Source organism: Pecten maximus, chromosome 16, assembly GCF_902652985.1.
Source record: "Pecten maximus chromosome 16, xPecMax1.1, whole genome shotgun sequence".
NCBI classification, from domain to species: domain Eukaryota; kingdom Metazoa; phylum Mollusca; class Bivalvia; order Pectinida; family Pectinidae; genus Pecten; species Pecten maximus.
The window spans coordinates 35,151,488-35,166,827 of NC_047030.1; the positions used below are offsets into that span (position 1 = coordinate 35,151,488).

Genomic DNA, 15,340 nt, shown 5'->3' on the forward strand with positions numbered 1-15,340 from the left:
TTGAGGCAAATCGTTACACCTCATCGATTTACAAAAGATTCTAACTAGCGTTTAGCTTCATATAGTAAGTGTCATTATTTTTTCATGACACCCAGATGAATATCATTGTATAAAAGTTTGTTTTTTGTCGGAGATATTATCGAATCTAGGGCGTTGTAATGTAGTGATAAAAAGTATTTTTGATTTGGTGAATTATTTATGATCAGTATAGATGTTTTATTTAAAAGGGCATTCCTTCGTTCGAAAATCAGGAATTCAGAGACGTGCAAACTTTCTATTGAAAAATCTATGCCCGAATGAGTTTTTTTGTGCCTACCAGTAATAAAAGTAACACCAAAATGTACAGAAAAATGACGTTTCGTACACAAATACCGTCTTCTTTTGTGGTAATTAGTGATACTTCGGGTCGAATTGAGAATTTTGAGGATTGAATACTTTGATTGAAGCACTTTCGTTTCCTTGAGAGTAAAACTGCCGTATTATTTTAAAGATTATATTTTTTACTATTTTGAAAAAAATATATGTTTCTCATTAAGTTTCATTTTGGTGACATACACTTTATTCAATCGAAGGAATGTCCCTTTAATGTATAGTCCCTATATGTAAAAAAAAAATAATTCAACAATGCTTAATGAATTGATGCCATTTTATTGATATACTCAGAGCCCGCGAGATTTTCCAGATATTTTTCTGGCTGTGTAATGGACAAGAATTTAAAAAATAAAATTGTTGGTTTCAACCTTTCGAAACAGTTTATTGATCTAACGGATCCTTAGGAAGCAAGCGCACGTGCGTAATTATTCATACCACACCGGTATCTGCGGGTGAATCTCCAGGTTGATTCTATAAAAAGTGTTCGACATCAATATTAAAACCGTTACTATCAAAACATCTTTCGTACTTATCAACAAAGGACATCCTTTACAGATTATTGGTAATGAGAAAGTTGTTTTTAAACGTTTCAAGATATAGTTTGCTATGGTGTTCCGTTAGGGCCAAATTTCCAATATCGCTCCTTCGCTCCTTCGACCTAAACGCGAAGGAGCGGAAACACGAAGGCGAAAACACGATGACGAAGGAGCAAAGGCGAAGGAGCGAAGAAGCGAAGAAGCGAAGGAGCGAAGAAGCGAAGGAACAAAGAAGCGAAGGAGGAGCGAAGAAGCAAATGAGGGGCGAAGGAGCTAATAAGCAAAGGAGCGAAGAAGTGAAGGAGCAAATGAGCAAAGCGAAGGAGCGAAGAAGCGAAGGAGCAAATGAGCGAGCAAAGCGAAGGAGCAAAGAAGCGAAGAAGCGAAGGAGTGAAGAAGTGAAGGAGCGAAGGCGCTAAGGAACGAAAACACGATGGCGAAGGCGCGAAATTCAATCGCTCCTTCGCCGTCGTGTTTTCGCTCCTTCGCTCCTTCGCGTTTATGTTTACCTTCGAAGGAGCGAAGGTGCGATATTGGAAATTTGGCCCTAACGGAACACCATAGTTTGCCGCTCAGAAATTTCTAAACAGTTTCTTTCAGCTTTTAAGTAGGAAGCTATTTCATCAGATAAAACGTAAATGATGCATATCTGAAATGTAAACTTTTACCCCAATAGGATACGCATCCGACGCCTAGTTCTTCATTATAAATGATTGATGGCTTTATGTATGTGAATCTCAAACGAAGAAATGTTGTCGATACGGTTCCCTTACATAAATAGATAAGGATAGAGATCAATGTCGACTTTGGAAGCTACAGTATAATTGTTAAATTCCACAGGGCCTGATATTTCGCGGTTGTTCCATTCGGAACTTGTGCGCGGGTATTAAATTTCTGCAGTAAACACTTCGATACATTTGTTTAATAAAATTTTCGTAGGTTATTTATTTTCGCGATGTATTTAATGACCGCGAATATAGCGAGAAATTAAGTCAACCGCGAATATTACCAGTTTTATCATAATAGCCGGAATTCGTCACATCAAATACAGAAAGCGCACGGGGATTAACGTCCACAGCTCTTGGTGAGCTCCTTGCGAGTGTTCTCGTGATTTTAGCAATTAATCGACCACCTTTGATGAGGTCCAAACTCATACTCGCCGTGCTTAAATGACCTAAGCTGTTAATAGGACGTTAAACAAAATAAACCAAACCAAACGTTGTCGCACGAGAATAAAATACTTCTCTCGGCACATTCCAGCTTTCCCAGCTCTCTCCTGGTGAAAAATATCCCTTTGAATTACACCACAGCTATTTATTAATCCACATAAAGCCATGACTTATTAAAATAATTTGATAGTTACTTTAGAAATACGTTCATAATACGGCATTAACAATATCCTGTGTTCTCTGCATTACAAATATCCAGAGGGAGTTTCCAATAAACAAGTCTGTTCGATACACAATTAATGACTGAAAGCAACCAGGTATTGTACTCCATTCATACCCTCGTGAACATTCTCCAGCGAGTGAAATGCTGGATCTGAACTCCGTGTCACCGTTCCCAAGAGGAAATATCTCCCCGTGCCAATCGATGTGTTACGCCAGCCTACACACATGTATAAGAATTTTAAATTTGAAGAATTCGTCAGATTTCAGATTTTAATTGATCGCTCAGACATACACGTCAGACAGCTTAAACTCCTCACCATATTTGCTGGCGCTAGCCGAGGGATACTGTGAACGGATCTTCACAGCAATTCTGTATTGACACAAAATCATACGTCAAATACAAATGACGTCATCTCGTGTTTATAATCTAACGGCTGGTCGGGTGGCGGAATGGTTTACCTAAAGCGATCGGAGTTCGATTCCCCGATCGGACACGTGTTAATGGTTTCACCTGCCCCACCACGTGGGTTTATCCGGACATTCCGGTATCGTACACCACAAATACCCTTAAGCTTGTGCATACTCTCCTTCAATGTAAGTGATGTGATTGATCTGAGCTCCATGTCAGTTGTTCCCAAGAGAAAAATACCTCTCCGTACTAATGCTAATCGGTGTGTTGCACAAGCCTACATACATGAATAATAAGATTTTGTCAGACACCTGGAACTCCTCGCCACGTTTGATAGCGCTAGCCATGAGGTTTTGAGGACAAATCTTCACAGCAATTTTATACCGACACAGAAATACAAATGACGTCACATCGAGTTGCAGAATGGTAGCATTCTTACTCTTTCCTGAATGCGATCGGGGTTCGATTCCCCGATCGGACGCGCGGTATTGGCTCCACCTGTCGGACCACGTGGGTTTCCCCGGATACTTCAGTATTCCTCCCACAGTTAGACCCCTCTTTCACTTCCATCCGGGCCAACAAGAGGGATTGATAAACATTTATAAAACTTTTTACGCAATTGATGTAAAAATATTCGATCACAATGTTAGTCTTTGTTTTACACTGTATCAATCCGCTGATAAACTCCATATTGGAGACAATGTTTTGATTTGATAAGATGTTGATTTTAGGCGCTTGAACGAGATTGGCGGCATCCCTTGCACATCATAATCAAATTGGTGAAAGTCTAGTAGGATTAGACCTCCGAATACACACACCAAAACCAACCCCGCTACAAAGCCCATCACCTTTGAGGAGGTTCGAGAATCGCTGGCAGATCTTTTTGACCGGATATATTTACTAGTCGTTGACTTGACAACCAACATCTCTGTCCGTAATTTCTGAATTTCCGCATTGAGCTGCTCCTGTGTATAATTTGCATGTGGTTTACCACAACTGCAGGGACATGCTGTAGTTGGTCTTGTTTCTACATTAGAAAAAATGAAAAGAAAAGAAAAACAATATTACATGAAATTTGCTTTGTATATTATTTGAAAACTAATCAATTTTTAATAATATAATGATTGACAGTAAGTACACTTGTACATGGATAAATTTTCACTTTATATATTCTATGATTTACCCAAGAGGTGCTCGTTTTTTTTTGTTGTTTTTTGTTTTTTTGTTGGGTTTTTTGTTGGGTTTTTTGTTGGTTTTGTTGTTGTTGTTGTTGTTGTTGTTGTTGTTGTTGTTGTTGTTGTTGTTGTTGTTTTAAGAGTTGAACAAACCAATGACCCATCATTCTTGTTTGTATTTTGTTTAGCAGCCATACATGATGAAAACTATTGCAGCATATGTATTATTTTTTAAACATCTACATACGGATTGAACACTTCCTCCGCCCTTATCCTTACACAGGAGTAACATTGACCCCCTGAGGAAGGTAGATTACGGGTTTCTATTGACAATATTTGGTCTCACAAACCACAGTGGGATTACATTAATAAGTTTCAGAGCCAGTTGCCAGTAATTCATCAGTATTGATTATGGTTATATACACAGGAGATTAAATAGCATAATACTGAATGCCTTAGTTAGTTATCTGGGCTTTATGGCGGGACCTTTTACTACATGGTGTACGTTTGCTGAATTAATCAAACAGCTTACTTACGCTTAGTTAACCAAGACCTTATCAAGTTCAATTACACATTCTGTTAGATCGACGCTGATATATACATATCTATCACCCATGAACTAGGATCCATCTATTATTCTATGTACACCGCGTGAATCTTTGTTTTCATCCCGACAAAACCGTATGATATGCCGAATAACTTCAATAGATGGAATCGTTACTTGGCCGTAACACGTTGTTTCCAAAGTTCTTAGATAGCCATGGTAAAGGTACAGCTCGTAGGACAGTTAAATGTATCGTCTATATACACTGACATCACATAGAATTGATCGCTTGCCGTATTTATTCTGCTGTGAAATGAAAATTAATTTCCGTATAATATCTGTAAATGTCTGTATAATGTCTGTATAATGTCTGTGTAATGTCTGTATGATGTCTGTATGATGTCTGTATAATGTCTGTATAATGTCTGTATTATGTCTGTATAATGTCTGTATAATGTCTGTATAATGTATAATGTCTGTATAATGTATAATGTCTGTATAATGTATAATGTCTGTATAATGTCTGTATAATGTCTGTATAATGTCTGTAGATTGTCTGTATAATGTCTGTATATGTCTAAATAATGTCTGTATAATGTCTGTATAATGTCTGTATAATGTCTGTATAATGTCTGCATATGTCTGTATAATGTATAATGTCTGTATAATGTATAATGTCTGTATAATGTCTGTATGATGTCTGTATAATGTCTGTATAATGTCTGTATAATATCTGTATAATGTCTGTATATGTCTGTACGATGTATGTATAATGTCTGTATAATGTCTGTATAATGTCTGTATAATGTCTGTACGATGTCTGTATAATGTCTGTATAATGTCTGTATAATGTCTGTATAATGTCTGTACAATGTCTGTATGATGTCTGTATGATGTCTGTATGATGTCTGTATAATGTCTGTATAATGTCTGTACAATGTCTGTATAATGTCTGTATAATATATGTACAATGTCTGTATAATGTCTGTATAATGTATTATAATCTGTATAATGTCTGTACAATGTCTGTATAATGTCTGTATAATGTCTGTATAATGTCTGTACAATGTCTGTATAATGTCTGTATGATGTATGTATAATATCTGTATAATGTCTGTATAATGTCTGTATAATGTCTGTACACTGTCTGTATAATATCTGTATAATGTCTGTATAATGTCTGTATTATGTCTTTATAACTTATATAGTTTGATTCATAGTGTTTCCTGACGTTGCGATTTCTCACTCAGTTCTCTCCTATGGTAATTTTTAAACTTCTGATGAAGAAAAAAATATTTTCATTTTGTGAAAAAAATCATCAAAGATAGAAAGTAAGTTTAAGGTGACGTCAACAGAAAACAGTTTTTTTTCGCTTTCTCAGTCTCTTATTTTCTATTAATTTTCTGCCTTCTTTTTCTCTACCTTCCTCCGTATATGTATATTGATGTTTGTTCGTGCGGTATGACGTCAGACATGTTTGATCATTATTTACATGCCCGATGATTCCATTGTCACTACATTAACTCTCGTTTGAGATTGTGACCTGACCCGGATGTGACCTTGCATGGCGGGAATCGTAGATGAAACAGAAGACGTTTACTCTTCCTGAACACCTGGTCTCATTCACATTTTACTTCTTTATGAGTCTCCACGCAATTCTGTAATTTTGTTTATATTTTCCCCCGTTTAATCGAATACGAGCTGAAGTATGGTTTCGTTTTTATGTCAATATTCTTTGTTGTTTCCTAATACAGCATTTAACCGCTACATGTAAAGCTAAGGCATTGCTATATTGCGAATATTACAATAAAATATTTGAATTTACAGATGGTTTTGCCTATTTATCAAATCAGTTTTTATCTTAATGCCCTGAATATCACAAAATACAACAAATATATAAATAAACAAACAAATAAATAAATAAACAATTTAAGTTAGCATATGGTGTGCACTATATACCCTGTGTTGCCGTGATGGAAGTCGAGAGGATGTCTGTCTCGGATTCACTGGTACCTGATGTTGTGTAAGGGGTGGCAGGGAGGGTTGATGTTGTTGAGCTGGGAGCAGACGAAATGTTGGTGGTGGTGGGAGCAGACGACATGTTGGTGGTGATGGTGGTGGTGGTTGTGGTGATTTCCACTGTAGTCAAAGACATGGTAGTAGTTGATTAAAGCACATAGCTATCATACCACCAATGATACAACGTTCCTATATAATATACTTGTCATTCTTCTGTGACATAAGGGGCTCACAAGCATGGAATATTCCAGAGGAGAATTCTGGGGCTTATTTCTGTAATATAAGGGTTCTCGCACGTGTGGAATATTCCAGAGGCGATTTCTGGGGATTATTTCTGCCTAAAATTTCAAAATATATATTTGTCATTCTTCTGTGATATAAGGGGCTCACAAGCTTGGAATATTCCAAAGGAGAATTCTGGGGCTTATTTCTGTTATATAAGGGTTCTCGCACGTGTGGATGTTCCAGAGGAGAGTTCTGGGGATTATTTCTGTAATGTAAGGGGCTAGCATATGTGGAATATTCCAGAGGCGATTTCTGGGGATTATTTCTGCCTAAAATGTCGAAATATAGAAAGTGAGGGTAAGCACACCAAATATCATGTCCAAATTTTGATATTGGATTAATGTTGATACAACAGAGCAAATGAACATTCTGTTCTAACGCCACAATTTGAACTGTTTGAGTATAAACAGTGTAAATATGAAAAACATGTTATATGGTAAGTGCTGCTTTAAATCCGAATATACCTTAAATATACTGTAAATCTCAATATGTTTCGCGTGGGATCTATTTTTGCATTGATAAGCGAGGAGCGGCAATCGCAAATTCAAATCTTGCGCGATTGTAAGCGGCCAAGACTTGCAGATCCCATGAATAGTATATCTCATCACTCGCAAATTTAACGTTATTTCTAAATCAGCATTCGCGAAATCATGTATCCACGAAAATGTCTGAAGAGAAAAATTCACGAAATAAAATATTCGCGAAATCTAAGGGATTTACAACAACAACAAAAAACATTTAAAATGAATATTGTAATTCATATTTCGAAAATATTTAAATTTTGTATTGTTTAGGCACAGAAAATAAATATTGATGTTATATTTTCAAATTTCGTTTATCAAACTCTAAACACAAAAGTCTTTAAATTGTATATCATCCGGGTAACAAAAACATTTTAATTTGTTATTATTTAAAAAAAAAATGATACAATAAAAACTAGAAATTAAGGGATATTCATAATAAATCAAATGAACATGGATTTTGATTTTTAGATAAATCATAATTATTCCGAATAATAATTATTAGTTTTCTTACAAAATCAGAATTTCAGACGGATGTAATTTCTAAAAAAAAAACAAACAAAAAAACGCAATGTTATTATTTTCTGTGACCTTGAACTTTTCCGATGACGTCATTACCTGGTATTGTTATGTTCCAAACTCCGTCTCCTGCAGGTCCAGTAGAAACGCTAATGTAATTAACACTGAACGGGTTGGGATCTGACCACACCAAGATTTTATCCATTTGACCAGTTTGGTATTTGAATACCTTCACTGATCCGGAGTTGTCCCAAGTAATTTGAAATGTTCGAAATTCGGTACAGCTTATTATATTTCTCTCCACGTGGGTGTTTTGAGCGGAGCCTTGTTTTTCTGACCTCAGTACAGATTGAGTATTTCCCCATCCACCGATGACAATTTCGTAAATACGACCTTGGTCGAATTGATGATCAAACTCCATTAGACCGATATGTGCATCAGAACATGTCTTGACTTCGAATGTGAATGGAGATATCGCTTGATTATATCCCACGCTGCTTAACAAGGTATAGCTCATTGCATTCCAGTTCACATATTGTTTTGGAGTGTTGACAATTTCACCTGTAAATAAGCAATATATAGAGGATATTGAATGATGACATGTAAACAAGTTGACGGCGCCATTTTGACTGATCGCGTTTTCTGCTGTTATAGGAGAATCTGTGCATGAATAGCTAACGTCAAGTTAGTATTTTGTCAAAAACTAATCTGAAAATTTCAGAAACACAGCAAAATAACCAATTTATCTATCCCCGCTTCGATTGGAAAAATAGGCAAGTGTCAACGAGGTGAATACAAAGGTCCGCTCTGATTGGTCAAAAACGGAAAACTTATTTTCACTGCAAAACATATAATTTCATTGCAAAATCTTATATTTTTACTTTATTAGTTTGATAAATTTCTATATTTCACTGGCAAAATTGCAACAAATACTTTTTTTGTTAGTATTCTTCGCACGTATTTAATGTCCTCCTGAAATATCAAACTGCAAAGAATTACGAAATTATTAAACTATGTGGTTATAGGAGACTTCTTACTTATGTTTACTTATGTTTGTACCTATTATATTTTCGCTTACATAAGCGACATATTAATAAGCAAAGTTGAACTGTCATATAACAAATGGAATAAATGAGGTGATTGGGCGATGGATAGTACATGTGTACAATACAAAAATAAATCCCATTATTGAAAAATCAAAATCGTAAAAATATAGCTTATGATTAACATGACGCACAAGATCAAATCATATTTCAATATAAATTCAAAATACATAGAAAAACCTTTATACAGCGGTTTTGTCTTTCTAGGACTCATCAGTGATGTTAGGGACATCAAACAGCTGTTTCGTCCTTCTAGGACTCTTCATAGACAATAGGGACATCATACAGCTAAATCGTATGGCGGGTGTCGTGGTGACCTAGATTTCTATGACGGGTGTCGTGGTGACCTAGATTTCTATGACGGGTGTCGTCGTGACCTATATTTCTATGGCGGTTGTCGTGGTGACCTAGGGGCCACGGTGGCCGAGTGGTTAAGGTGCCCCGACACTTTAACGCTAGCCTTCCACCTCTGGGCTACGAGTTCGAAACGTAAGTGGGGCAGTTGCCAGGTACTGACCGTAGGCCGGTGGTTTTTCTCTGGCTACTCCGGCCTTCCTCCACCTCTAAAACCTGGCACGTCCTTAAATGACACTGGCTGTTAATAGGACGACAAACACAAACCAAAGTCGTGGTGAACTAGATTTGTATGGTGGGTGTCGTCGTGACCTAGATTTGCATGACGGGTGTCGTCGTGACCTAGATGTGTATTGAGGGTGTCGTCGTGACTTAGATATGTATGACGGGTGTCGCTGTGACCTAGATATGTATGACGGGTGTCGTCGTGACCTAGATGTGTATTGAGGGTGTCGTCGTGACTTAGATATGTATGACGGGTGTCGCTGTGACCTAGATATGCATGACGGGTGTCGTCGTGACCTAGATGTGTATTGAGGGTGTCGTCGTGACCTAGATGTGTATTGAGGGTGTCGTCGTGACTTAGATATGTATGACGGGTGTCGTAGTGACATAGATTAGCATGACGGGTGTCGTCTTGACCTAGATATGTATGACGGATGTCGTCGATGACGCAGAAGACGCTTACTCTTTCGGAACACCTGGTATTATTCTCCTGGTACTTTTTCAATGGTCTCCGTAGAAATTTGTATTTTCCCATGGTATCGATTGTGATTTATAATTATGTATATTTAATATTACGGTATTGATTGTTTTCAGCGTCCTGCTATTATCTACATTGATATTTTGTTCCTCCTGATCAAGAAATCACCATCGCCAAGCGATATCAAATATCGCCAATAGCAAGAAGACACGAAGATAAACACAATGTATAACAATTTGTAACATTGTTATAGATTCATTGCAGCGTTCTATAAATGCGTAGAGTTTGCACAAAATGATTTGTTTGTTAGGAAAAATCGTTCACGCCTACGCTATAATGTTCCTTTTTAAATAGATGAATGCTTCAAATATTGACCGTAGCTTTTAAGTAAATGTGACCTGACACAGGATTGTTGTCAGATTTCACGTGTATATATCGGGGCTGTCCCAATTGGACCTAGTTCTGGGATGTTAAATTTCGCTCAAACATGCGTTAAAGACATTCTAAAGTAAACACTCCTTGACGTTTCAGGATATAAGTTACAAAAAGAAAATGAATATTTGCTGGGTTGCTGTATTTGAAGACAGAAAAATTAAAAAGCGAAATTTAATCCTCTGAGAATATTTTACCAACTATACATTACATAAATAGAAAATCCTGTTTCTAAGTCGTGTTTCGGAATAATTAATATCAAGGTGTTGTCCTTTGATGTGGATGTGTGCTTCAGTACTTTTAAAGTGTGGCGACAGAAAAAAAAATGTACTTTGAAAAACACTTTTAGAGTTATGACAGAAAATTTAACATCTTGATAAGATGATTCAATTAAATAGTTAGCAATCTGTTTTATTTGCTGATTAAATATACCATACAAACCATCCTATGTTTGTATTAATTTCTCAGTATCATCCCATTTAATTACATGTATTATAAACCACTCTTAAATATTTCCATATTTTAAATAATATTCATTCTTTAAGAGTGGTTTATAATACATGTAAAAAAACAAAAAAAACAACAAAAAAAACAGATTTAAGATTGTAATTTTTAATTATTCATTTTCCGAAAAACAAAGAAAGTGAAACCTACATTTCTATTTCCATTAAATTCCATGATAGTCTATTCATCATGATATCAATCAAATTAGTCTATAATCTAATTGTACGTCATTTAACCGATAATGAAATTGACTATCATTTGGTCCTGAAGGCAAGACTATTGATTATCAATCCAGGTGTGTTGTCCTCTACGGCATCACAACAGTCAGCTGGGTCAATACGAAATTTACGAGTTAGTCTCCCCTTACGAGCTCTTCGATAAAGGAGATAAAATGCATCTCCGATTTTCTCAATCGTACTGTTTCGGGGAAAATTTCCGGCAATCCTTGAAAATGAACTGGTCGGAACTTTCTCTGAGCTGTCGCGATATACTGTGAATACCTGATGCAGGGAATCAGTAGAAGTAAAAAACAACAACAAATTTGTTTGATGCGTTTCTGATTTGCTAAACAGTTTTACTTGAAATGTAGTTAAAGACAGAACTAAACAAAATTGATAAATGCTTATCTGGAAAACCATATATACTTAACAATACCAAAATATCTCTAAAAAAAGATAAATGGCATAGTTTTAATGCTGGTGGTTATAATGTAAATCTGCTGGTGAAATAAAGTATCGAATTAGTGCGTTTCAGCATGAATAACAAAATTATATCAGTTTGAATCATTTTTGGTGATAAAAAGACCGCATTTGAATCAGGAATGTAATGTTATTACTATGTCATTTGAAGGATACATCCACTTATTCAGCTTGCATTCCATCTTAACTCTGTTTCGTTTTTAACTGTATATCTGCATTTTGCATTTACCGCTACATTGACCAATCACATACCTCATCTTGACCAGTAACGCCACCTGTCGCGTCATATCCGGGGTTAAAAGAATATTATACAGCTATGCCGAAAAAATGAGCAACTATGAAAGCTACCTAAATACCGGGTATATGTCGGTATGTCACAGGACAGGGGACAGCGTGGGGACGGGACTCGTTTCGGTGGGTTTTCTGTCCACAAAATGACGAGAGCAATTTGTCATATTTCGTTTGGGGGCCAGTCACGATCAGCAATCCAATGCTGACCAGCCAAACTCTTTTTTGAGGGTTGATATATCCCTGTCCATGGGACGGGCCTATGCATGATTTATAATATCATTTACTGGTGGTGATTTAACAGTTGGTCATATAGAGGTTACACAACGAGTAGATGGTGATTATGGTTTTCTGCAGGTAGGGCGTAAGGAATTGTACCTGCTGCCCCCATTGTATGATTGTACGAGGCGACTAAATTTGGTATCTTATCTTTCCTCTTCCTTCTTAGCAACTTTCTTCTTCTTAATGTCTCCTTTGAAAATGCCTAACTTTTGGCCTTTAGTTGAGCGTTCGCCCCTGTGAGGAAGGCTTTGGGTTCTGACCCCTAAACGAGACATACCAGAGTCTTTAAAAATGGTGGTTGCTACTTCTGCTTAGCGCTCAGCATATTAGGAGTGGGACGACTGGTTCGCCCGTTGTCAGTATAATGTGACCGGGTGGGGTGTTGTGCTTGGTGTCTTCGGCAGTTGCTTCAGTGAGGTAGCACTATAAATCGGCAAAAGTTCCGGCCTATCACAAGGAGACATAACACAAACATATCGCAGCCTCCCAAAACACACATACGCACTCACAAAACCCAAACATGTCGCACGCACGGGAGGCCGTCCAAAATGACCTTAGCTGTTGATAGGACGTTAAACAATTAAAACCGAACCCACACAGGGGAGGCCGTCCTTAAATGACCTTAGCTGTTGATAGGACGCTTAACAAAATAAACGAAAACCAATCTTTCACATGAGTTAGTTATTTTTCAATGGTTACAAAAACACCAGCTTTAGCGAGCAACAACCACGAGTTTGTGTGACTTGTTTCTACCACAATAGAAAAGCTTATTTGAGGATGAAATGACCTGTTTTGTGTGAACTTATGTTTTTTTCATAATTTTAGGTGTGGTGTAAGGATATGACCTACATGTAATTTGAAACGCCGCTAATTAATATGCAAAAATGACAAATTCGGAAATGTATGGAAATATTACAATTCATTACAAGTTATAACAAAATAAAAAGAAGATTTTTTCTTTCCAAGCAATAAATTGATAAAAATCTACATATATTTTCAAGACTATAACAAAACAAGGGCGAACTTCTTCTAGTGCGTTATCATTTCCAGGACATTATAACGCGGCCTTCAAGTATAGCCAATCAAATTGCATATAAACACGTGATTTAAAAGTAGTCCCGGTCAAAGGTCACCGTGTCAACCAATCAAAACGCATTTAGAGTTTATTCCACGTATGGTATAAACGGAATGTAATTCAATAGTTGTAATGATTATTTTATGCCTTGGGATTTGAATAACACCAACCTATTGTGGTAGAAAACCAATTCATGATTAAACAATTGTCCATAAAACAATCGATGACATGATTACTAAATATCAAATTAATAATGTCTGGTAACTCTCTAAATGATATGAAATGTTTTGTAATATTACAAGTATCTAATTGGTAATATTCGAGGGAATTTAATTTCATAAGGAATATAACAATAAGTATCCTTACCTTAATTAGATCATCTTCGCTAGCCAAGGCTTCTGATTACGTTACACTCCACGAACCCTTGGCAGATATAGGCGTCAGTTCTGGCCCTCTAGCGGTGATTCGAAATTACCACCCTTCACGCATGAAATTTTCGACCAATCAAAACAAGCGTTACCGATTTACTTCATCGGTGATGTTTACAAACACACATCAAGGTTTGGTGTCATTTCGATGAGATATGTGATCGATGACTTATATGAATTGATCAAACACTGCGAATGTTCCCCCAAAGATTGTGATGTTTGTATTTAGGTAAAATGCCATGACATAGTCGGCAATAACATAGCTCTGTACTGGGTGCCGCATTTTTTGTTTACTGCGAAACCAAGCCAGAATGTAAAACGCGATTTGATTGGGTGCCCTGGGATTCCAGGGCGCGACGGTTTGAACACGACTATATCCGCCAAGGGTTCGTGGAGTGTAACGTAATCAGAAGCCTTGGCTAGCGAAGATGTAATTAGATATACATACATGTATGTAAAGGTGAGTTGTTATCATAGACAAAAGAATAAAATAACACATAGACAGTATAAAATAAGTTTACTTATCTTTATTATTTTAGTTACCTTTATAATTTTACTTACCTATATTATTTTATTGATCTTTATTACTATACTTACCTTTATTGTTTTACTTACCTTCGACAATTAAAAATACAAGCAGTGCAGCATTATTGACAAAAAAATTCAACTGACAAATTGATATAACACAAAAGTAATATAAAGTGTCATACAAACCTTTAACGATGAAATATAAAGATGAGCAGGTCACCATGGTTGATAAAAGGTCAAACTTGTATCCATCTGACATTTTCCCCGTGTGAAAATCCAGGAGGAATTTTTATGTATATTCTTCCAGAAATAGAATCGCACTAATGATATTCTATCAACAGCTTTAGCAGTTTGAACTCTGGGAAAATGGCAGATGTATCATAGCACGTGCATGATGCAATGGACTGTGGTCCCTTGGTACATGTAAGGTATTTGACCATTCTCTTTGGAATACACCCATCATTAATGGAGATGTTCATTAGCTCTCACACTCCCCCATTGAACGTCAACTCGATACGTTGTGCCGTCTCTTACTCAGGACCGATTCGCTGATAATCAATACTGATTTTTCATTGGCCTTTGGATAATGAATATTTAAGGCACAGCAGATCCAAAATAGTATACCTACTGGGTGGATATAAGAACATTTTAATAAATAATGATAATGTTATATGCAATTGGGAGTGTCAAGTTTCATGTCTGCTTAGATGTTAATGTGCAATGTCATGGCCTTGTTTGTAGTTTATTTATCACTGAGATAAAATCTTTTTCGCGGTTAATATAATATTCCGCAGGTTGATAAATCAACTTGTCAACCCTACAATTTCTGTGATAAGTCTCTATAAATATTAGATATGACACCCCCCCCCCCCCCCCCCCCCCCTTTATCTCATTGAATAAGAGACGGTTATGTGCAGCTCGGTACTTCGTGGACGCCATGGGTCTAAATATAGATCAGCCGGACCATAGGTCGCGCATAAATTCATTAGGGTTATTTGTTAGATGGTGTCGAAAAGTGTGAATCTATATTAAGAAAATAAACACATATGTTGAATTTAATATGCATTTGTCTGAGTGTTCAGTTATCATATTTTAGTATTTAATAATAAATGTATATTCATACAAATGTACTGAAAACATAAGACCTTTGAATTTGATCAATACATTGTTATAT

The 15,340-nt window shown here is 36.5% G+C and overlaps 1 protein-coding gene across 1 annotated transcript; it reads right to left on the reverse strand.

The window, feature by feature from the left end:
• Positions 1–1,079: 1,079 nt before the first annotated feature.
• LOC117314792 lies at positions 1,080–14,658 on the reverse strand. The gene is made up of 4 exons (XM_033868896.1): positions 14,353–14,658; positions 7,871–8,332; positions 6,387–6,566; positions 1,080–3,735 (listed from the first exon to the last, which is right to left on the reverse strand). The coding sequence occupies exons 1-4, from the start codon at positions 14,423–14,425 to the stop codon at positions 3,377–3,379; spliced, it is 1,074 nt and encodes a 357-aa protein (XP_033724787.1). The 5' UTR covers positions 14,426–14,658; the 3' UTR covers positions 1,080–3,376.
• Positions 14,659–15,340: the final 682 nt, after the last annotated feature.